Source organism: Chrysemys picta, chromosome 19, assembly GCF_011386835.1.
Source record: "Chrysemys picta bellii isolate R12L10 chromosome 19, ASM1138683v2, whole genome shotgun sequence".
NCBI lineage: Eukaryota > Metazoa > Chordata > Testudines > Emydidae > Chrysemys > Chrysemys picta.
The window spans coordinates 9,501,747-9,525,261 of record NC_088809.1 but is presented as its reverse complement, the minus strand read 5'-3'; the positions used below and the strand labels follow the sequence as shown (position 1 = coordinate 9,525,261).

Here is a 23,515-nt window from a genome sequence, read left to right as displayed (position 1 = left end):
CCAAGAAGAGGTATTATTTGAGTTACAAAGAGGCTGGGTGCAGTTTTTGAGAATCCCAAGAACGGGAAACTGAGGCAGTGGTAGGGTCCAGCGCTGGATTAGGTGTGACCCGTTGCAGCACTCCTCTATAGCCTATGCCCTTTGGTTGCATATTTCATGGTAGGAATTTACAGCACTTCACAGATGTTAATCATCACAATTCCCCCAGGCAATAGGTAAGTAGTATTACCATCATTTTACAGGTGGAAAAACGGTGGCACAGAAAGATGAAGTGTTTTTCTCAAAGTCATAGTACCTGTGTAGCAAATTCAGTGGCCCTTGATCAAGCAAATCTCCCATTGATGCCAACGAGAATAAGACTCAATTAAGTACAGGAGAATTTGGCCCCGAGTCAGGAACAGAACCCAGAGGTCTGACTCCAATCCCCTGTGCTAACTATGAGACACCGCTGCTTCCGTAGGGGCGACAAAGGTCTGAAGGCAATTAAAAGGTCTGAATTCTCTCGGATGCACAAATCTTGTGTCACGCGTGGTATGTGTTACCAGGTTACGGTGTGACAACATGCAGGCCAACATCTGTTATTGCTGATTAACTGATCTGTTACGATGGCGTACAACAGCTGCCAGAGGCAGTGAGTAGCCTGGAAAAAGAGCCCCCAAGTTACAGTGCCGCACACAAGCTGCTGATGACGTTACAAAGCCCTGGAAATGAGCTGCCCTGAAAAATGGAGTTTCAAGCCAGCCCAGGGACATTGCAAAATCCCGGCCTTTCGTTATGGCTGGATGGCAGAGGGGACTTGAGACTTTTTTTCCCTTTGCAATATGGGGTCCTGGTATGTAAAAGGCTGAGAACTAGGACGTCCTCCTTTATCTTCTCCCCCCCAGGATCTCTGCAGCAGCATTTTATCTCCATTGACCGCTTGCCTCATTCCATATTCGTCTATTTATGCCATTCTAGTATCCTGCTCTCTCCAGTGGCTGAGTGTCTTTCCGCTGAGGCTGCCCTATGCATTCCCAACACATGAGGGATCTTTGCTTTTGTGACAGGAAATCTATTGCAGCACTTAGGTTTAATTAGAACACAATGACAGCTGATGAGTTTACACATCAGAGCCTAGAAACAACTCAACAAATTGGCCCTACTCCCATAGCGCAGTATGAGTTCTGCCTTGGTCTGCGAGGTTTTATTGCATTTGGTGGGAATATGAAAGATAGAGGGCCAGGTGAGGTCAGTGGAGCTACACAGATGCTCCCCAGCTGAGGATCTGGCCCCAAAAGAGCACATGGCATATGCATTCTCACTCAGAATAAATTCCCCTGAACTTCCATAGATTGAATAAAGACCGTGGGAGCAAACAGACCCTATATGGATTTTTTTACTCTGTCACAGAGCTGAGTGGGAGAGCTGCGTGGGACTAGTTCAAGTTGCAGAGATGACGCTTAGCCTCCGCTCCGATGTGTAACCTCGCACTGTGTGTACAGGAATAAGTCACAATCTCTTATGTGAATGAGACTGCCCACTCCACCATCTTCAACGTGCAAGATTGGTTTTAACCGATAAACTATTAGGGCTCAAGCTCGCAACTCTTCCCCCCAGTAGATGTGACAAGTAGGGTGATCAGATGTCCCGATTTTATAGGGACAGTCCCGATATTTGGGGCTTTTTTTTATATGGGCTCCTATTACCCCCCGTCCCGATTTTTCACACTTGCTGCCTGGTCACCCTAGTGATGAGGGAGTTTCAGCATATCACAGATACAGATTTTTTTATCATCATTTTAAACAAAGGTGAGCCTGAGAGGTAGCATCCGAATCCAGATCAAAATGCGAGGTGGGGAAATCTTATGCTTTGGGCCCATCTTTATTGTTTGCATTTACACACCCACCCACCAGGCAAAGGTCAACGCTTTCCTGTAAAGAGCAAGCGAGGTGTTTGATAGAGGAGGAGGAAGTTAACCAGGGGTTCATCTACGTTCAGTAGGGAAGCACCAATTCATGTATTGTTTTCAAAGCTACATTCCTCTCCCCCTCTCCCCCCAATCATTTGATTTCTTTAGTATTTTAAGAAGCTGCACTAACTGGAAACAGCAAGGCCGGCTCTGGCTTTTTTGCCGCCCCAAGCAAAAAAAAAAAAAAAAAAGACCCTGTGGCGTGGCTGGAGCGGCAAAGCAGGAAAAAAAGAAAATCTGTGGGGTGGCCGGAGCCAGGGTGCAGGGGGATTGCAGACGTGCCCCGGCTAGCGGGGGGGGGATGGGGAGGGAGTGGGGGGAGAGAGAGAAGGGGGGCAGCCCGGGCTTCAGCGGGGCACTCGCCATGCGGCCCTGACCACCGCGCCGCCTGCCGGGAGGGTTCCGTGCCGCTCCGGTCGGCGGGGAGGGAAGGACGCGGGCTGCCCTGCCGGGCTTGCTGCAGACCTGGCACCAGCTGGGGCAGATGGAGCACACAGTCCGTTCCCAGCAGGGCGCTCCCCTCCTCCGCGCTGCCGCCCCCTACAGGGTGGCCGGATCGGTGAACAAACAAACAAACAAACAAAAAGCGGCCGTGCCACCCTAGGATTGGGCGGAATGCCGCCCCGTAGAATCTGCCGCCCCAAGCACGAGCTTGCTCGGCTGGTGCCTGGAGCCGGCCCTGGGAGACAGAGTTATTGCAGATTAAAGACATTATTCTTTCACTGCCTAGCTCACCTTTCTGATTTAATTGTATAGTAATGGTATGTGAACTACACCATCCCGGCATTACCCCTAGGAAGCATTGTGCTTCGGACACGCACTTTTAAGGCACTCTTCCCACCCTCCCGAGCAAAGGGAGATTAATTTGCTGCTGGCCTGTGCTAGCAGCAAGTTATGACACTTCCCATGCTCGGTCAGTGGTTCTGGCCAAGTATCGTGATGAAGAGCTAAGTGTCCAGCCATTCCCAGCGTACCCGCTCTGCAGGAGTAAGCAAGTGAATCCAACCCCAAGGTCTGAGTGTCCCAGACGGGTTCAGATTCCCCCGTGGCCAAGTCACCGTCCGTCTACCTCTTAGTGTTCTAAAACGACAGCCCAAGTTTCACGGACTTAAGCTGACAACATCCATTACAAATCGTCATTTTGACTAAATGCTCTAGGGCTAACATACCAGGGAAACGGATTCTAAAATACCATGTGCCGTTCCTTCCAGTGCCTCTATGGTCTGATTTTCGGAGGTGACGGGCACCTGCAACCTCACTGAGCGCTTCATCTCTGTGCGTCTCTGTCCCCACCTGTACAATGGGGATAACAGCACTGCCCTAGGCGATGCGAGGATAAACATTTGAAAGGTTGTGAGGTGCTCAGATCTAGTATGGTAATGAGGCCAGATAAGTACCCAAGAGAGCTAGATTTAAAGTCAATAGGAGCTGGAGCTGCTCAGCACCTCTGATTAATAGGCCATTATCTCCACTAATTGTATGTGACTCCAGTGGATGGTAGGCTTTAGATTAGAAAAATGTCCTGCCTAGTCATGCTTTAATCTGCTAGCAGAGGAAAACATCCTGACAGTCATTTGGGATGTGACATGACTTACTTCCGCCAAGCTTTGCAGAAGGGTTTTCTTGCCTCTGTAACTGCAGCAAGGCAGGCACTCTCATCAAACAGAGAAGAAAATGAATTGAGGGGGACATCTGTAAGACAGAGACGCTTACGATGTCAGGCAGAAAGTGAATAGCCACGCTTTAGAGACGTGCATATGCTTCCCCTGCATAATTCTGTATAATAAACAAATCTTAAGACTGAAAAACAAAAAGGCAGAGTTTATCAGGTTATTGTACTTTTTGTCCTATAGCTGTCAGATGAAAATCCAGATTTTGATCCAGAATGTAAAGGCCCAAAGCTCTCAATACTTATGAAATGAATCTACATTGACATTCATGCCTGTTTCATGATGTATCCAAATAAAATAAAATTAAGAATGTGAATCATTTAAAGAAACATCATTTGGGAGAATTTGCCCAAGCCTTTTGGGTTACATTCACAGCTTACACCCAGAGAAGTCTGAAAAACAAACCAAAACAAAAACTCATGAAAGAGATTCTTCCTGGAAGGCTGCAACGTAATCCTATGTTATTTCTTAAAATCTAGGACTTTAAGACCACAAGAACCAAAACCAGAAAGAGACAAGCAGGCTACTCCCTAAAACAGTGAGGCCCACTCATCCAACTTTACTGTAAACTATCCTTCTGCTTGCATGCTTCCCTGCAGAGCCCTCTAGGCTGCTGGCAGGACCGGGAATCCTCTAAGCATTTACAGTGATCGATCACAATTTTAATACAGTTTTCCAGACATCACCTTTCGCATGTCAAAATACACAGTATTTGACTGGTTTTCATTATTATTCAGTGCCCATTGAAAAGCAAGGGACATGGTCAGTTTTCAACACAGGTGAAGTTCTTAAGCAGCTAAATTAGTCCAGTGAAGATATTAGGGATCAAGTTTCCAAACTCAAGCTGTACGTTTCCATGTCCCAAAAATACATGGCCACGTCTTTGCAAGTGTAACTTTGGGTGCACAAGTTTATGGGTTCTAACACCTTAAAATTTCATAAGCAAGACAGGTTGATAGATCCCTTTCTATCTGATATGCACACGCCGCCAATGCTGTCTGCACATACAATTCTGAGATCTGCTGTGGCTGGAGATCTTTTTTTTGTATTTGAGAACACACAAGACAAAGTGAACATGGCATGGATGCTTGGAGTGGGATTCACTTCAGATACAGAAAATGGTCCTCAGAGACAAAAAGACAGGCCCAGATCAAAACATTGCGAGAGTTTGGATCTGATCTTTGCAGTCTGCACCCATGCCTACTAAAATTTGTATGCTCAAAATCCGGGCATGCAAACGGAGAGGTCAGGTGGAAGCCGCTTTGAAAGATCATCTCTTGCTCCACATCTCTGGCTTTTTGTAACATCTTTTTTCCTTATATAAATTCTAGTGAGTTGAGAAATCTATGTTATTTCTGGGTCAATTTTTCAAATCCCTCATCAGTGACGATGGATGGCTTTTATTAAGCAAATATCAGAGCATGGAATTTGAAATGTCTCCTTCAAACACAAGAATGTAACAGTAGAGAGCCACTTATTACCTTCATGATGGAAGAATGGTTTTCTAATCAGCTGTGAACCCTAATGGAAATCATACTTTGGCTGTGAATAATTCCCAGGAGGGAAACTTGGCAGAAACAAAACCCCTTAGCTCAACTTTCTTATTTTATCTGACTCAACACATCTACAATACTCAAAAGCAAGCACACCCCAGGTAGCACACAGTGCGATACTACAGTAAACCACTGCCTATTGCAGACAACTCAAGGAAGATGTAGTAGCTGGAGGTGATTAACGAGTTATGCTGTCATATCACTGACCTGTAGGAGACCTGTACTGACCCCTCTTTATCATGCAAGTGTGGATCAGGGTCCAGGAAGAAGATAACTCTAGGAGAGGATCAGTGTTTCATAAACAGGCGCTGAGTTTCCATTGTGCAGGGGGGGTGCTCTGCCCCAGACCCCGCCCCCACTTCACCCCTTCCCTCAAGGCCATACTCCGCCCTGCCCCTTCCCACTCCCACACCACCTCTTCCCGTCTCTCCCCTGAGTGCGCCCCGTCTTCGCTCTTCCCACCCCCCCAACCTCCTGCACGCCATGAAACAGTTGATCGCGCGAGTGGGAGGCATGGGGAAGGAGGGGGAAGCGCTAATCGGCAGGGCCTGCCAGTGGGCAGGAGGCACTGAGGGATGGGGGGGGGGGTGCTCAGCACCCACTATTTTGTCCACAACCTTTTTTTGACCTTGAGCAAGTCACATCCGCTCTGAGCTTCCCTCCACCAGCGGTAAAATGGGAGGTAACAATATTCCCTCTCACACCTGTTGTCTGCTTTGTCTATTTAAAATATAAGTTTTGGGGGGCAGGGAAAGTCTCTCATTGTGTGTCTGTAGAGTGCTTAGCATAAGGGGGTCCTGGTCTTGGTGCTACTGTCATGCAAATAGTAAAACCCAGAACAAAACAGTCAATGGGAGACTCTTCATGGCAGGGACTGCATCTTCCTCCGAGTCATGCTGGCAGGGGGGCGCAGTTAGCGCCCCCCGGGCTAGGAAGGGGGTGAGCAGGTGGCTTGGGCCAGGGGAAGGAGCCAGTTTGACAGAGGACGTCCTGGAGGGAAGCCCTAGGAACGGCTGAGCTCGGGAGAGAAGTCCATATTGCATTATCACTTTGAAGTCTATTAATAAAGATAAACTGCCGAGAAGGGGTTGAGTTTAGACACCGAGGACTTGCGCCAATAGGCACCGAAGTCAGTGGAACTGGGTTCTAACTCAGGATGTGTGTGTTCGGTTGCTTTGACCTCAGAATCAGAGCAAGGAAGAATTTGGCCCGGAATGGGTAAACGTGCTCACATGCTTTCCTATTTTCTCAGCCTCCATTTGTTCAGCCCCCTCTCCCTCCTGCTTTTATACATTGCTTTTGTATCACAGAAAGGCACCCAGTGTTTAGGAAGGTAGAGAACAACTTGGCATAATCTGATTGCCATGTAGCTCTGCCTCATCTTCCCCTCCCTGCCCCCGCTGCTTGCTGAGATAATAGAAAGTGTAAATAAAGGCAGGATCGAGCCCCTGAAGTGTATTCCTCAAAGGTTTACAATGCTTATTAAATAAATTATATATTGGTGAATTAATGTTAATAGTTTGTATGGTCAGCCCATGAGACAATAACCTGGTTAAAATCACTCCATTCAAGTAGGCATCCTTTGGAAGCTTGGAACAGCTTATAAAGTGGGAGAAAGGCCAGTCTTGGGGGTTTCTATAGTATCAGTCACCAGAGTCACGACTCACTGTTTCTGCAGCTCCTTAAAAAAAAATATTTGGTATGAAACTTGCCTGTTGCTGTTGCTAGACAGGTGGCGAGCTACGTTGTGTGCATGGTTAGTCTGCATAAGCACAAGTTTATTATCATCTCTCCCTGTCGATTCCCTTCCTGCCCGTTTGTCTCCTCCACCTCGTCTCGTGACTTGGATTGTAAACTTTTTGGGCCAGGGACATTTTCGTTAGGTGTGTACAGCACCTGGCACGATGGGGCGCTGATCCCTAACTGGAGTGAACAGGTGCTACTCCAATACAAATAATACTATAAAACTTCAGGATTCTGTTCTCTACCCACCTCCGGCAGATACAAAAATCTGCCCTATGGTGAGCTGTCCCTTATTTAGATGTGGCTTATTTGGAGTCTAATTACCTTATATCCTATAGCAAGTCAATCCAGCATGGACTTTGTCCCATACTTTAGCAGTTATCTCGCAGAAGATAAAATACACGATTTTGTACTATGTATGACTTTGTACCGTGAATACAACAATATTGTGGGATCCTGGCCTTCAAGAACAATTTTTATCCTGTATTTTTCCATACATGGTCCTTTAATTGTCCTGACACAGAGGTACCATAACTAAAAACTTAAGCAAGCCCTAAATCTTCAGTAGCATCGGCCTACAGATGTTTATGCCAGAAACGGTGAATATTTTCAGCAACCTCATCAGTGGGTGTCAATCAACATAGCTCCTTTCATTGTATACCAACTGAGGATCTAGCCCATCCTACAACTAGCATCTGTTTACACCTAGATTAATTTCCTGAAGGTGTACGGTAGCCCCTCTCCCCCTTGGGCTGTGCATTGTAGGCATATATAACAGAGTTTTCCCTCCTGGAAAAGTTGACAACTTAAGTAAAGATGCAGAATAGAGATACTTAGGAAGAGAATTCAACCATTTATTGATGCTACTGTGCTAGCGGTTTTACCTTGTTATGCTGCAAAATGCTTTTTGAAATGCTAAACTAGAGAAAAGCTGAACTCTGTGACAAATGGAGAGGCAACGACATGCAATGGCACAGAAGATTTCTACTTGTTCTGTTCTCCTTTTATAAGAATGTTCATGTCATTGTCCATTATCTGTGTGGGTTTTATTTTAAACTGACATATTCCTGGCCTCATGCATTTGCAATGCATTTTCCAATTAGCAGAGCATTTTGTGAATGGCAAGGACTATGTGTGTTTTTGCAGCTAAGAGGGGTTCAGGGACTCCAAGGGGCGACCTTTTCAAGGCTAAAAGAAGCAGTGTGAGGTCTAGATGAATATTTTATGAACGCTAAAGGTATTAGGACACTGTTTCAAGAACACAACGATCTCGGAGCAAACAATGGAGGATACCAGAGAACAGATTTCTAAATTTCTTTCAAAATACCAAACCGATCAAAACAGGCATGTGACTGAGTGTTCCACTGGTGGAAAAAAAAAATAACCTACAGAAATAGAAACCGTGGTTTCCATCAATTCAGAATGGCCCATATAATAAATTTAGCATACTAATGGTTTATTGATGGGCTCTGCACCAATGTTGTTATGCTAATCAGATTCAGGCTACTGGAGTAGCAACCATGTACACCAGGTCTGGACTTGGCCCAAACAAGATCCTGATTTGTGAGAGTGCACAAAATCTCTTAAAGAGACACTCACTGTCAAAGGTCCAAAATGTAGGGGAGGAGTGTTGTGGAAAGGGAAAGGAGGGTTTCACAAGGCCTAAAATGAAGATAATTTGTTTTCATTTTTTTTTATTCTAGAGGAAAACAATTTCCTCAGTTAGGTATGTCCCTGCATGTTGCAAACCCAAAGGCAGCAGAACTATGCTAGTGCAGGAGAAGCAGAAAATGATACTGACTGGTCTAGTTTTATTTTCTAAGAGATCACCCCAATGCAGGAAAGCACTTAAGCACATGCTTAAAGTTAAGCTCATGCTTTATGTTTAAGTGCTTTTCTAAACAGGGAGACTTTCCTTAATTGCACCCTGAGCAAAAGGCAGAAAGCATCCGTAGATCATATGGTGGCACTTAAGGATTTCTCTTCTGGCATCGGTTATCTAAAATATTCTTAGTAATGCAAGTAAGGACGGTTTAAAAGTGATATGCTTGGTATCTTGAGGGTGCCCCTTTCTCTTCTAGTACACTATGCAAACCAATCGAAAAAACGCTCTCCACATGTTAGAAATATTGATTGCCACAAGATTGCACTGCAAGTGGGGACATAAATTGCACAGCACAGAACAGACTTGGCTCAAGAGTGACTCTCCTCAGTTCCCCCTTGATAATCCACTGAAGGATAAGAGCCTAATTTTGAAGGGGGAAAAAATGGACTCAGGAACTTATCCTTGAAAGGTACAGTTTCTTGGCCTTTTTTTAAAATAATAGAAGTATTGGAGGAGAAAATTACATATAGGCTCGACTGACATTTCCTAGAGTATTAAAAACAATACCCAGGAGGTACATCATGGCACAATTGAAATCAATGGCAAAATTCCCATTTGAATCAATGGGATCAGGATGCAGCCCTGAAAGTTTTCCTGAAGAACGTGATCCACAGAATGCCTCATCTCTTATGTAGTTAGTTGTCAGGAATGCATTTGCTCAACTTTGTCTCCCTCTGGAGCACTATTGGTTGAAATTCTAATCTTCCCCCATCCAAAGTCTGAGACAATGGATTTTGCGTGTGGTGCAAAGGTGGCGGGAGAATAGAAGGAATCCAGCCCCCTCCACTGACCACCAGAGTGCCGGGGTACTCCAGCATGCAATCTGATGTGGCCGTTAGGGTTCATGACTTGTGGGAGTAGCCATTGCTCACTGTGGGACTCCTCACCCCACCGAGTCCGTTGTGTGGTGTAAGTGTCTCTCTGCAGTTCACAGACCCATTGAAGACATCCCTGGGGCACGCCGCATAACTACGTCCCGGTGCTCCAATAGCATAGACCACGATGGAAGATGGCACTGCAGGGTTCTGTGTGACCTCCCCGCATCTGAACCTTTCTGCCGCCCCCCTGTATTTTGTGCCTCTCCAGCTGAGACAGTTTCTCCCCCTTTGCGCAATGTGGGAGGTTTGTGGGGTGCTTCAGTGCTGATCCCCGATTTGTCCAAGAGAAAAGGCGTTTCCTTTTTAAAGAAGAAATGAACAGCTTGATGAGCAGGTGTCTGAAGACGAAATATAATTCAGCAAAAGGAAAAATGAAGGTAAGCAAGTCTCAGGAATATATGTCCTGACAGGGAGTTCTTAAACCCTCAAAGGCAGTGGTGGAATCCCCATTACTTGGCATATTTAAAACCAGGTTGGACAGAGGACTGGAGAATATGGTGTTGGGACAATCCTGTACTGGCACCCAGAGGATGAATGAGATGCATCTAACGTAATCCTTTTCTCTGCACTCACGCTGTGCTTGAGGGTTCCATTTGCTTCTACGCCAAACCCAAGATTTTAACTTTGGTAACAGAGCCTTTGACTCCATCAGACCTGTTTTCCATACATAGGTTTCAGAAATATTTCAGCGCTTTCTAAGGAATCTGACCCAAAGCCCACTAAAATCAGCTGGTGTCTTCCCATTAATCCGAAACCCACTGAAATTGAGTCCAGAATTCCTTCCACACACTCATTGGACCTTGACTTCCATTGCAGATCAATGCAGCTTTGGAGAACCTGCCCCATAATCACAAATAACCTCAGCAAAATAAGAAGTGAAGGACTCTGTAAGGAGACAATGTGGTTCAATGGATAAAGCACTGGCCTGGGACTCAGAAAATCTGAGTTATACTCCCAGAGCTGGGATTAGGAGAGTCACTTAATGGCCCTGTGCCTCAGTTTCCCCACCTATAAAATGGGGAGGATGATACTGACCTCCTTTGTAAAGTGCTTTAATATCTGAAAAGTGCTACATAAGAACTGGGTGTCACTGTTATTATTAAAGAACCAGTTATCACAACTAAGCTGGAAACTCCAGTCATTATAAAGTATTGACAGAATCGTTTGTTATGGTTTGTTTTAGATAGAGACTAATGTTTCTCTCTCTCTCTGGATACAAAGCTTGCATTTGATCAATTCAGAGCAACATTTTAGCTCTATACACTACAGCAGAGAGGGCTATTCAATAAAATAAACATTATTTCACTTAGAGACAATGCCAGTTGCAGTAGCTCTTTTTCCAATGAAATTCAACATTCCTTTTCTGCATTACCAGTCTGGATTGGTCTGAAGAGATTGGTACTTACATTACTGTCATATTTATTCTTTTTGACATGTGTTATGGGACTGTAATTTGATGAAATGAATCAAAATGTCGCTCTCGCACAAAAGCCAGCCCCTGAAGCTAATTCTCCACCTATAATTCCTGTCAATACTTGTAGTTTAAGAGAATGGGGAAGTCTGCTCCATGGAACATGAGAGACAGGTTAGGAAAGAAAATGTTAAAGAGATCACATTCAAGGATCTCAACCTTCTGACAATAGCACAAACTGCTGAGCTAATCCGGTCTGAGCCCACTTTCACCTGAGCTCAAGCGTGGCCTTCTCTCACCAGCCTGCGCCGCCTACACTTATCCACACCTTTGTGATGGATTGCCTCCACATGGGGCTGTACAGTAAAGCCCCTCCGACACTGAACCCACTGCAAACTGCAGCTGCTCATTGTTAGTGATGTTTGATGCTGAGTTCGCATGAGATGCTCTGGCTGCCAATGAATTTCTAGGGGGAATTTAAGGTACTTAACTTAAGGCCCTAAATAGCTTGGGACCAGGTTACCCAGAGACTGGCTCTCTCCCCATGCCAGAAGGCCAAGGAGATCAGCAGAAGTACCGATGGAGATACTGCCAGAGCCGTTTCCATGAGCTTGCAACTCACTCCCCACTAGGTCTGTGCTGCAATCGCAGGTGTGGCTGCAGCCCATGTGAACATCCACAAGCCAGCTTTGATCTAGTTTAGGGGTGGCCAGCCTGAGCCTGAGAAGAAGCCAGAATTTACCAACGTACATTGCCAAAGAGCCACAGTAATACATCAGCAGCCCCCGCCCCCATGAGCTCCCCCCCCAGCTCCAGTGCCTCCCACCCACCGGCAGCCCTGCCGATTAGCACCTCACCCTCCCTCCCCGCACCTCCTGATCAGCTGTTTCGTGGCCCGCAGGAGGCTCTGCGGTGGAGGGGGAGGGCATGGCAGGCTCAGGGGAGGGGGTGGGAAGAGGTGGAGTGGGGGCAGGGCCTGTGGCAGAGCCAGGGGTCGAGCAGTGAGCACCCCCCACCGGTACATTGGAAAGTTGGCGCCTGTAGCTCCAGCCCCGGAGTCGGTGCCTATGCAAGGAGCCGCATAGTAACTTCTGAAGAGCCGCATGTTGGCCACCCCAGTGCTAGTTAGTTCAAATAACAATAGCAGTGAAGCTGTGGCAATACAGGTGGTACAACCCCCTCCTCTTACCACCTCCACCCCCACCCCCACGGTATGTATTTGAGCAGCTAGCCTATGCTACCATGGTTTCGCTGCTATTATTATTTGAGCTATCTAGAGCAAAGCTAGCGTGAGGCTGCAGTGACACCTCCGACTGCAGTGTAGACATACTGTCACTCCACCCGCGCCCAGCTCTGCTAGCCTTCTGGGCAAAGTCCATCTCTTTCCCTGGGCTTCTAAGAGACTGAGGGGTTTTCTATGGGCTAGATTCCAATACCCGTACAATGAGTACTACCTTGGTGCAAGGTGCTATTCAGTGTGATCACGATCTGGCCCTGTGCGTGCAGTGGGTTTATTTTATTTCTCCCATTATATTTGTCTAGGGGTATTTAGTTCTCTCTCAACGTGGGCTGAGCGATCATTCGTACTGTGCTGTCGGCTTTTTCACGTAAGCCTGGGGTGTCTGGAGCACAGAATGGGTGCCTCGTGCGATTCTTATACGCAGAGAAATCCATGCTGGGCCGTGGTCTCTATGCTTTGGGTCCCTGTATAGGGGATGTGGCATTTCAGGGGTGCTGAGCTAAGGTGACTGTCTCTGGTGCAAGGAAATATTGTTCCATCTGTGTCGATAGGTCCAGCAAAAAGCTGATTTGGTGGGGCGGTACCCCCAAATGTCACTCCAGGGAGTTGCCATCTGTACAACAGCCTATGATCACTCGTGTGATGATGCCTCAGTTACCCGATTATGCTACCTCGCCTTGGGACGGGACAGGAGGCAGCAAACCGAAGGACGGCCCTCGACACAGGTGTCCCCCTCTGCATGGTCCAGAAAAATCAAGGGTCGGTGCTGCTGTGCGTTTAGTGTCTTGCTGGTGTGATCTGCAGTTCGCCCGGCGGGGGGCGCTGCTCGCCGTCCTGGGCCTGGCAAAACGGGACTCCCAGCCAGCCGCGCGTGGCAGCCCTTGCCCTGGGGTGCGGACAGGCGGGGCTCCGTGCTTCCGTGCTAGCGGCCCGGGAGGTACCCGCAGCGCGCTGGGGAGGACTGGGCTGCGCGGTGCAGTACACTAGGGCGAGGGAGATCGGGGTGCAGGAATAATGGGGTGCAGTGCACTGGGGGAAAGGGGTGCGGGGATATTGGGGTGCAGTGCACTGGGGTGCAATGCACTGGGGAGGAGGCTGGGGTGCAGTGCACAGGGAGGGGGCTGCAGGGATATTGGGGTGCAGTGCACTGGGGGGAAGGGGGTGCGGGGATACTGGGGTGGAGGCTGGCTCCCGGCTCTAGCCGGAAGGAAGCGCCGAGCCGCAGCTGTGTCGCCGCCTCCCCTCCCCGTAGCCGGGCGGGGCTCTCCGGCTCCGGCCGTTGGGGGGACCCGGGCGGCGCTGCAGGCCGGGGAGCTGCGGGCCCGGCCCTGGCCCTGTCCGGCGCCTACTGGCTGGATGCGGAGCCCCCCGCTGCATCTCGCGCCCGGGGGGCAGCTGAAGGGCCGCGCGCTTGGGCCCCAGCTCCGGGTGGGGGGGTGCCGGGCTCCCACTGCTAACACCCCCCCAGCTGTGCGGTAGTGTCTGAGGGCTGGTGCTTTACCCTGAGCCTTCACCCCGTGTCTGCCGTCTGGCAGCACCAGCCTGGGGGGGCTTTACATTCACCAAGGGGTGAGTCCGGCTGGCACCTCTGCAGGGCACGTTCCTGCCCCCCTCAGCCTTACCCATCACCTACCGGCAGCCACCTCCTGCTTGACACCCAGCAGCTGTTGTGAATACCACACACCCACTGAGATAAGAAGTGCAGATTAGCCCTAGCTCCAGGGGTCAGGCCGGGGAGGGGGCATAGGGGAGGGGAAGGAAGTTACCCCAGTGGGAATTAAGCCAAGTCATCAGGGTACTCATGCCCTTATTCTTGTGGACTATATCCTACACTTCAGAGCCCCCTCCTGCCATGAACTGACCATGCACAGACCCCTGCTGTTTAGGATTTCCCCCAAAATAGTAACTGCAGCAGTGCGAAGAGGAAGGGAATTTGAGGGGTAGGGTACGGGGGTGCAGTGGACACAGCCATAAGACCCTCCAGCGCCTGTTTTAAGACTCTAGCCAAAAGCTTGCAGTATTCTCTTGCTGTGTATTTGCTGAGATGGAGGGGGTTGGTTCACGGCTATGATTTGGTTGAGTACTTGGAAACTGAAAATAGACTCGCCTGCATCCATTGCTCTCCCGCCTAGACAGTAGTGTCACTGTTGTCAGGCGATTGTGGTCCTGTTAGCCTCCGAGCATGATTTTCCGAGAAGAGGCGGCTGCTGCCGTAGAGCTGTGAAATGCCCCTGGATTTCTCTGAGTATTTGAAGAAACTCAGGAGTGATGCTAGGACTGGAGCGGACATGAAATCGCTCTGCAGCCAGCGCCTGCAGAAAGTTAACGGTGTTCGACTCCAGTATGAATTTGGCCTGAGGACATGAAGTGTTTAGAAAACCCATAAAAAGATATTATGAAGGCTAAATACCTTAATTGATGCTAAAATTATCTCACACACCTACTTGGTTATTTAGTTACTCATGTATTTCTTGACTCTAATGAGTAATTATGTAAAAACTGTACTTTCTCCAAAATGTTAATTTAGGTTTCCACAGATGGCAACCATCTGTTAAATGACTAGTCATTTAAAATATCCTATTAGCACTTTATATAGCTTGGGTGGACTTTCTGTTACAATATACAAGTGTGCTGGTGGGGGGCATTTGGTAGATGATGTTCTTTTCCCTGTTACTGCTATGTTCATGGTGAGTCTCAAAGCTATTAATGTTTGTGCACCGGTCCTGCTGTGTTTATGCAGCTTGTTTAAAAGGTGGAACTTGAAGCTTGCAAACCAGTTTTCACCTAGTGCTCTTGAAATGACTAGAGGACTAGGAAATCTAGCCCAACTCATGTAACCTTAGTAGCAACCACCTAAGGCCCTGATCCTGCAATATCAGCCATGGGGGTTGCCCAGTGTGCCCAGTTTGGGGACAATATATACCTTCAAGTCAGCAGCACTGGTATGGGTACCCGCATGGCCCCACAATATGCCAACATTTTTATGGCTGACTTAGAACGGCGCTTCCTTAGCTCTCGTCCCCTAACGCCCCTACTCTGCTTGCGCTGCATTGATGATATCTTCATCATCTGGACCCATGGAGGAGAAGCCCTTGAGGAATTTCACCATGATTTCGATAATTTCCATCCCACCATCAACCTCAGCCTAGATCAATCCACACAAGCGGTCCATTTCCTGGACACTACTGTGCTAATAAGCGATGGTCACATGGATACCACCCTATGCCGGAAACCTACTGACCGCTACACTTACCAACATGCCTCCAGCTTCCATCCAAGACACACTACACGATCCATTGTCTACAGCCAAGCTCTAAGATATAACCGCATTTGCTCCAATCCCTCGGATAGAGACAAGCACCTACAAGATCTCTATCAAGCATTCTTAAAACTACAATACCCACCTGCTGAAGTGAAAAAACAGATTGACAGAGCCAGACGAGTACCCAGAAGTCCCCTCCTACAAGACAGGCCCAACAAAGAAAATAACAGAACACCACTAGCGGTCACCTTCAGCCCCCAGCTGAAGCCTCTCCAGCGCATCATCAGAGATCTGCAACCTGTCCTGAAAGATGGTCCTTTGCTCTCACAGATCTTGGGAGACAGGCCTGTCCTCGCTTGCAGACAACCCCCCAACCTGGAGCAGGTGCTCACCAGCAACCACACATCACTGAACAAAACCACTAACCCAGGAACCTATCCTTGTAACAAACCCCGATGCCAACTCTGTCCACATGTCTATTCAAGTGACATCATCATAGGGCCTAATCACGTCAGCCATACCGTCGGGGGCTCGTTCACTTGCACATCTACCGATGTGATATGTGCCGTCGTGTGCCGGCGATGCCCCTCTGCCATGTGCATTGGCCGAACCGGACAGTCTCTACGCAAAGGAGTTAATGGATACGAATCTGACATCAGGAATCAAAATACTCAAAAACCAGTGGGAGAACACTTTAACCTGTCTGGTCATTCAGTGACAGACCTGCGGGTGGCTATATTACAACAGAAAAACTTCAAAAACAGACTCCAACGAGAGACTGCTGAGCTAGAATTGATATGCAAACTAGACACAATCAACTCCGGTTTGAATAAGGACTGGGAATGGCTGAGCCATTACAAACATTGATTCTATCTCCCCTTGTAAGTATGCTCACACTTCTTATCAAACTGTCTGTACTGGGCTATCTTGATTATCACTTCAAAAGTTTTTTTTCTCTTAATTAATTGGCCTCTCAGAGTTGGTAAGACAACTCCCACCTGTTTATGCTCTCTGTATGTGTGTATATATATCTCCTCAATATATGTTCCATTCTATATGCATCCGAAGAAGTGGGCTGTAGTCCACGAAAGCTTATGCTCTAATAAATTTGTTAGTCTCTAAGGTGCCACAAGTACTCCTGTTCTTCTTTTTGTGGATACAGACTAACACGGCTGCTACTCTGAAACCAGATGGAGTGTCACTAAAGGCACATGGGAGAGGGACAGCATGGACCCAGAGGTCAGCTCATGGGGATCAGACTACAGGTGCAAGGGCTAGGACCTCTTCTTCCAGACTGGCACACTGCATGAGGATCATTTACCGTAGCACTCAGACGCGGGCCTCATTCTGCTAAGTGCTCTACAGACATCTCAGAGAAAGACAATGCCCCTGCCCCAAAGAGCTGTTTGAAGGCCCCATTCCTGCAAAGACATACACTTGTGAGATGTTCCCCCCAAGTCAAGATCAGTCCGTAATACAAGTGATTTACAAAGAGGGAGGAGGGGAAAAAATTGTACACCCTGCCACCCACTCACCCCTCTCTTTCTCTCTCTCTCTCTCACACACCTATATTTATAGATTTGATTAATGACACCTAACCCCAGCTGCCCTCAAATAAGCAATTTCTCAATAGTTTGAACAAGTTCCTTAACCATTCCACGCCTCATTGCCTCCTCATCACACGGGGAGATTATATAAACACTTGCAGATTCCAAGATGAAAGTTCAAAGCATAATTAAAATAAATGATACTCTACCTGCATCTTCCCGCAAACTACTCAGGTTGCTTCTAGTTTTTAGCTTACTAAGCCTGATGCTCTCCTTGTAAAATTAGCCTTGAGTTTTACTTCTGCAGTGTGCGTTTTCCAGTTTTGTGAAATACATGTTTGTTTGTTTTAGCAACTGAAATCTTAACATGACAATGGCTCCATTACCGGGGGCTGAATTAGTCCAGAAGCCTTTGCAGTTATACCGCTACCTGCTTCGATGTTGTAAGCAGCTTCCTACAGAAAATATCCAACAGCATTACAGACATGCAATCAGACAGGTAAAGGGATGCTCTCTTTGGTGATGGGAAAACTGGTTTCTCCATGTATTTGGATTGTTAACATTTGAGGCTATTTGTAATGGATTAGTGATGAGCATTGGAGAAATTGTGTCTTTTCAAGCTGGTAGAAAAAACAAATCAGGTTAAAAAGATCCTACAATTAAAAACCAAGTTTCATTACTTGTTTTACTAAGAGCATTTTAGAATCTTTTTTCCAATCACTGATGCCCTATTGTGGCAGTTCACTCAAGCCTTATTTCTGCTAGCCACAGGTACTGTTCCTCCTAAAATGATTGTAGCACACCTTGCATCCAACATAAAATGCTTTATATGGTTTACATGGGAACATACAAGTTTTGCAGGGCTAGACACTATTTCAGTCTGAACTGCTTTAGTGGACACAAACTAGCTGAAGCGGTTCAGTTAGTCCTCCCATTGCTGTTCCACAATACATAGGACTGGCAGAGACCTTCTGGGTTATTGAATCCAGCCCCCTGCAAGTGCAGTCAAGTCTGTCAGATAATCCTGTTCATGAATGTGCTGGGTGGCCTTTCCAAGCATCCCACAATGCACTACTTCTGGGATCTAACGTGCGAGTCCTTAACACAACGTGCGAGTTCTTAATGCAAGTCAGTAAGGCTAGCGTGAGCATATGGAACATTTGTGCTCCAGCTGGTGCAACACAACCAGGTAAATAGCCCTGGTCCTTACCTTGTTAGCACAAACGTCTGCAAGACCCCCTGCTGCTGAAGGGTTAGAACAGCGAATATGAAAGTATGTTCACTGTAACCCAGTGGTTCTCAACCTGTGGCCCGTGGGCCACTTGCGGCCCAATCAGCACACAGCTGCTGCCCATGTGACATCCTCAGGGCCATACAGGTAGAATTGGATGTGGCCCACAATGGTAAATAGGTTGAGAGCCACTGCTGTAACCCCTTCTGAACAAAGCTCTGCCTATTTGCTAGAATAGGCATTTCTACCTCTTCAGATTGTATACATTTTTGATCAAGTGCTTACTTCAGGATTTTAAATCCTTATTTTAGCAGGATCTGATCAGCTGTTACATTAACGGGGGTTACTCATTTTCACATTCTGCTCAAACCCCGTAGAGTTTCCAAGTTCATGCAGATGAAGACAGTCCTGAGAGAATCCAGCAGATTATTAAGCGAGCCATTGAAGATGCTGACTGGGTCATGAATAAAGTAAGTGCAGCTACATTCCTCCCCATGACGTTGTCCGAGTCCTGTTCTTAGCTAATTCAGTTCAGGAGCTGGGATGCTGGAAAACAAATGAGACTTGTCTTCCTCTGCAATGGGCTGTGAGATCTATGGGTGAGGATGTGTGTAATAACTAGAGATGGTTTCAGGGGATGTGTGTAATAACTAGAGATGGTTTCAGGGGATTCTTTTAAAAAAAAAGCAGCTCTTCGTTGACAGAAAATAAAAAAAAAGATAAACTAATGAATCACGGGTTTTGCAAGTACACTCTCACTCAGGAGAGCAAACTTCTGCCCTATTCGAGGCCTTGTTTACATTGGGGATTAGTTCAGATTTCAGCAACTAGTGTATCTGCAGCTATGTAAATATCTAATATAGACAAGAAAGCCACAGTTTATCCCATGGCTCAGCATTGAAATGAATCAACTCTCCCCCTGCTAACATTCCATCCACTTGTAACCTGGCTTATCTGGCCTCCCAGAATGCTCATCTCACGCATCTTGCCTGTACCGCTAGAATCAGGGTTAGAAGACACTGTGGTGAGAACCCACGCACTCTTACCCTCGCTACCGCCACTGCAGCTGCATCAGCATTAGGAGATTTTCCTCCAGTTGTCAGCGCAGGCAAGGCAGCAGATGTGGCATGTCTCCATGCAGCCAGCACAAAATAACGTGGCTTGAAAGAGAACTAGATTCCTAAGTGCGGGAATGCAGATCTCTGCTGAGCCATGAGACACACTTCTGGTTCACTGTAGTTAAGTTTGACTAGTAAGCAAACAAACGTAACAAAATGAGTCAAAAATTCAGCTGCCTTAAAAAAATATATCTATCTATCACTGGAGGAGGGGGGGAGAAAAAAAAATCCACACTGAAATCCAGAAGAGGTGAACACCGGGAAAAGCTACGAATTAGTCACCGATTTTATAAAATTTCAGCAGCATCCAGATCTCTGGCACTTTTAGCCCAGTTTGCAAACCCTATTCTGAGTGCCTGGTGAAGGCCCCAATTCTGATCTCACCCCAGAGACTGGTCTGACTCCATTGGCTTCAGCTGAATTATTCCACATTTTACACCATGGGTAAGAGGCAACTCATTCCCAATGGCCATCCAGAAACAAACTCATGCCCAGTATTCTACATCTCTCAGAGGGGAAGTCCCGGCGTTTTACTCTGTGAAGGTTCAAAGGAATTCACACAGCCTTAGGTGGCTCAGAAACGGGGTCCTGAACGTTAGTGCTTGGAAGGGTTTTACCAAAAAGAATCCTTCCTTGTGTGAATGGTTACGTTGAATGTGTCCCTGTATCACGTGTGGTTTGTTTTTTTGCAGTATAAGAGACAGAAGTAGAAAGAAGGGGATGAAGAGAAGATGCTCATCAGTACAGATCCTCAGAGTCCAGGCAAACAAGCCCAGTTGTTTGTAACAGTGCCATGTTGTAAACTGTGCCTGCAAGTTTCTCCTGGTGTAAAATGGTTTGTCATCATACCTACCTCACTGGGTGTCATGGGTTAATTCATCTTTCTGAAGCTCTTTGGGATAATTATATAGTTAAAAAAAAAACCTTGGCTAAAGAGCTAAATTTCCCCACTATTTTTTTTGGCTGGAGGGAGTGGGGGAGGTGGGAAGCAGAGAGGGAGTTCAGATCTCATGTTTTGGGTTGGTTCATCCTATGAGAGAGACAGGAGCTGGCTGCAGAGGCCCCTATCCTGCTAGTGGATATTATTGCAACATCAGAGCCTAAGGCTAGGTCTACACTACCCGCCTGAATCAGTGGGTAGAAATCGACCTCTCGGGGATCGATTTATCGCGTCCTGTCGGGACGCGACAATTGATCCCCGAATCGACGCTCTTACTCCACCAGCGGAGGTGGGAGTAAGCGCCGTCGACGGGAAGTCGCAGAGGTCGATTTTGCCGCCGTCCTCACAGCGGGGTAAGTCGGCTGCGATACGTCGAATTCAGCTACGCTATTCACGTAGCTGAATTTGCGTATCTTAAATCGACCCCCCCGTGTAGTGTAGATGTAGCCTAAGATTAGATTAAGATCTAAAATGCATCCAAGTTTTGTAGGGTTGGGGTTTTTAATCTGCTGTTTATTAATAATAGCCAGACCCAAACAATCTAACATCTATTTTTTTTTATTAATAATGGCAATCCTGCACTGCTGTTTATAAATCAATGGCCTATCAGAGGTGAATAAATTGGATACCAGCATTTGCTGCAGACTAAAGAAAGAGGGCAGTCTACCGACTACACCAAGGAAATTCAAAGTCTAGCCCTTGACTAGTTCTAATATATTTACTCTTGGCAGCATGTATTGAGCTAGGTTCTGTGCCCTCAGTTACACCCATAAATGGGGGAGGATTACATGCATGTAACTGATGGCAAAATAATTGGCCCAGGGTATCTAAGATTCTTTTCACCCACCCACCTCAATGAAAGGAGACAGAAACTGCTTCTGCCATGCAGACACAGCAAAACAAAGGAAGGATGAAACTTCTCTGCCTTGTGGGTTTGTCATGTGAATCTCGGCTAGATTATGTGAATGTCATTTTTTGATTGTTGCTTTCAGTTATCCTCAATGTTTCTACAAATTCCCTTTAAGTTTGACAATAAACAGGAACCTGACTTTGCATGGTCAGAACGGTTACACTGACACGTCTCACCTAACTAGTACCTGGACGTTGGGAGAGACAATTAAGTTTTATTTAATACCTGGAGGGGAAAAATAAAACACTGTATGAACAAGATGCATTTGTATCAGCCTTGCCTTTCTGTATTTGCAGTATAACAGCGGAAAGTATTGTGTTTGGAAGTGTAATACAGATTAAGTAATTTCTTGATCATAAGCACACCGTATGGCATTGAAAAATCATTGGCATACATGCTGCGTTATGGACAAATAAGATCACCAGGCTCTTGCCTCAGACAATTTAACATGTGACCAAGCATAAATATATATGATTTAAGATGGAACTGACTGACAAACACTCACTGTAGGCCATAGCAAACTCTTGGTAGACTGATTGATTTCAGTGCGGGTTGGAGTGGACACATAGGCCCTGATTCAGCAAAGCATGTAAGTATTTTATTAACTTTAAGATTATTGATCCATGTTCAGCAATGAACTGCTTAAATTCTAGTGGAAGTAAGTATACTGAGACTCCAATTCAGCATAGCAATTTTGGGACTGCTCACATGCTTAAATGTAAGTACACGGTCAGCTGCCTTGCTGGATCAAGCCACTAGAGAGATGATGTGGGTGTTAATCCTATAGTCCTAATCTCTAGTTTTGGGGAGAACACAGTCTGTTCAGTTAGGGGGTGTGTGTGCACCTGTGTGTGCACTGGACAGTAATACAACATAGTATATTTCACAGTACAGCCAATTTATAAAGGCCTTTGCAATTTATTTATTTTTAAACATGCTGTAAGTGTTTCCTTACAAAACAGCCTCCTAAGTGTCTTAAAAAAGCAGGCCTCCTTCTACTGCCATCAGATAAGCCTCCTATGAGGAAGCACACGAGAAAAGCTGATTGTCTTGAATAAAAAATTTTATTTGAAGCAAGACTTTGTTTAGGTGCATTTGCTTTCTTCTGTCCCTAGATGGCAGTGCAACATGTACATACCATTACTGTCCCCAACGAAACAACAAACAAACAAAACAAACCACAAACACACACCAACCTGCCAAAACCTGACTCCAAATCCTTAGATTATTTCTCAAAAAGAAGAACAGGAGTACTTGTGGCACCTTAGAGACTAACAAATTTATTAGACCATAAGCTTTCGTGGACTACAGCCCACTTCTTCGGATGCATATAGAATGGAACATATATTGAGGAGATATATATACACACACATACAGAGAGCTGTAGTCCACGAAAGCTTATGCTCTAATAAATTTGTTAGTCTCTAAGGTGCCACAAGTACTCCTGTTCTTCTTTTTGCGGATACAGACTAACACGGCTGCTACTCTGAAACCTAGATTATTTCTCTCTCTCTCAATAATGAGCCTACAAAGGAAATAAATTAAATCAAACAAGCAATCTTAGGTTTTGTCTACACTGGGTTTGTTAGACCGCTGCCTCCCTGCCCAACTCCTGTGCCACTGTTCCCCTGCTCCTGTCCTTGCCCCCCCCCCCACCCCATGGCTCCTGCCTCTCTCCCCTTCCCTCTGCTCCTGCCCATGTTCCCTTTCTGTTTCTATCCACCCTCTGAGGCGCCTGCCTCCCCAACTTGCTCATATTTCCCCCCATACTCCCACTCCCCCATTTTCTGCCACCCGTGCACCCCCTTGGTTCCCAACACCCGTTATTGATTCACAGGAACAAAAGGCACAGCCCTGACACGAAGGCCAAATGTCAAGTTCTAGCATGGATGCACTAGAGTCCTAGAACCTATAGGGTTAGAAGGGACCATAAGGGTCATCTAGGCTATTCCCTGCCATTAGGCAGGATTGGTCATGTCTAAACCATCCAAGACAGATGGCGCTCCAGCCTCCTTTTGTAAACCTCCCGTCAGGGGCAGCTCTACGTTTACCGCCCCAAGCACGGCAGGCAGGTGGCTTTTGGCGGCGCGCCTGCGGGTGGTCCGCTGGTCATGCCGATTCTGCGGCATGCCTGCGGGAGGGCCGCTGGTGCCGTGTCATTGGCGTCCCCGCCGCCAAA

At 46.8% G+C, this 23,515-nt stretch overlaps 1 protein-coding gene and 1 long non-coding RNA gene across 6 annotated transcripts in view; one reads left to right on the top strand and one right to left on the bottom strand.

Annotated features, from left to right (window-relative positions):
• Positions 1-14,020, bottom strand: part of LOC135976616 (uncharacterized) — a 68,659-nt gene extending 54,639 nt beyond the window's left edge. The window contains exon 1 of the long non-coding RNA XR_010593902.1: positions 13,962-14,020. This is a non-coding gene — a long non-coding RNA (uncharacterized LOC135976616). The remainder of the gene's footprint in view (positions 1-13,961) is intronic.
• Positions 13,127-22,413, top strand: LYRM9 (LYR motif containing 9). 5 transcript variants are annotated; one of them, XR_010593896.1, is made up of 5 exons: positions 13,127-13,265; positions 17,489-17,636; positions 18,746-18,838; positions 20,179-20,591; positions 20,880-22,413. XR_010593896.1 is itself a non-coding variant. In XM_065573332.1 (4 exons), exons 2-4 carry the CDS (start codon positions 17,505-17,507, stop codon positions 20,194-20,196), a joined length of 243 nt encoding a protein of 80 aa, XP_065429404.1. In that variant the 5' UTR covers positions 13,127-13,265; positions 17,489-17,504; the 3' UTR covers positions 20,197-22,413. The 5 variants fall into 5 exon arrangements, 2 of the variants coding, with proteins under 2 accessions (XP_065429404.1, XP_065429403.1); XR_010593897.1 differs by lacking the exon at positions 13,127-13,265 and adding an exon at positions 13,785-13,897; XR_010593898.1 differs by lacking the exon at positions 13,127-13,265 and adding an exon at positions 16,373-16,471.
• Positions 22,414-23,515: the final 1,102 nt, after the last annotated feature.

Excerpts from the sequence above, each read along its gene's own strand:
- LYRM9 (XM_065573331.1), top strand. The coding sequence starts at position 15,210 with ATGGGGGTTGCCCAGTGTGCCCAGTTTGGGGACAATATATACCTTCAA.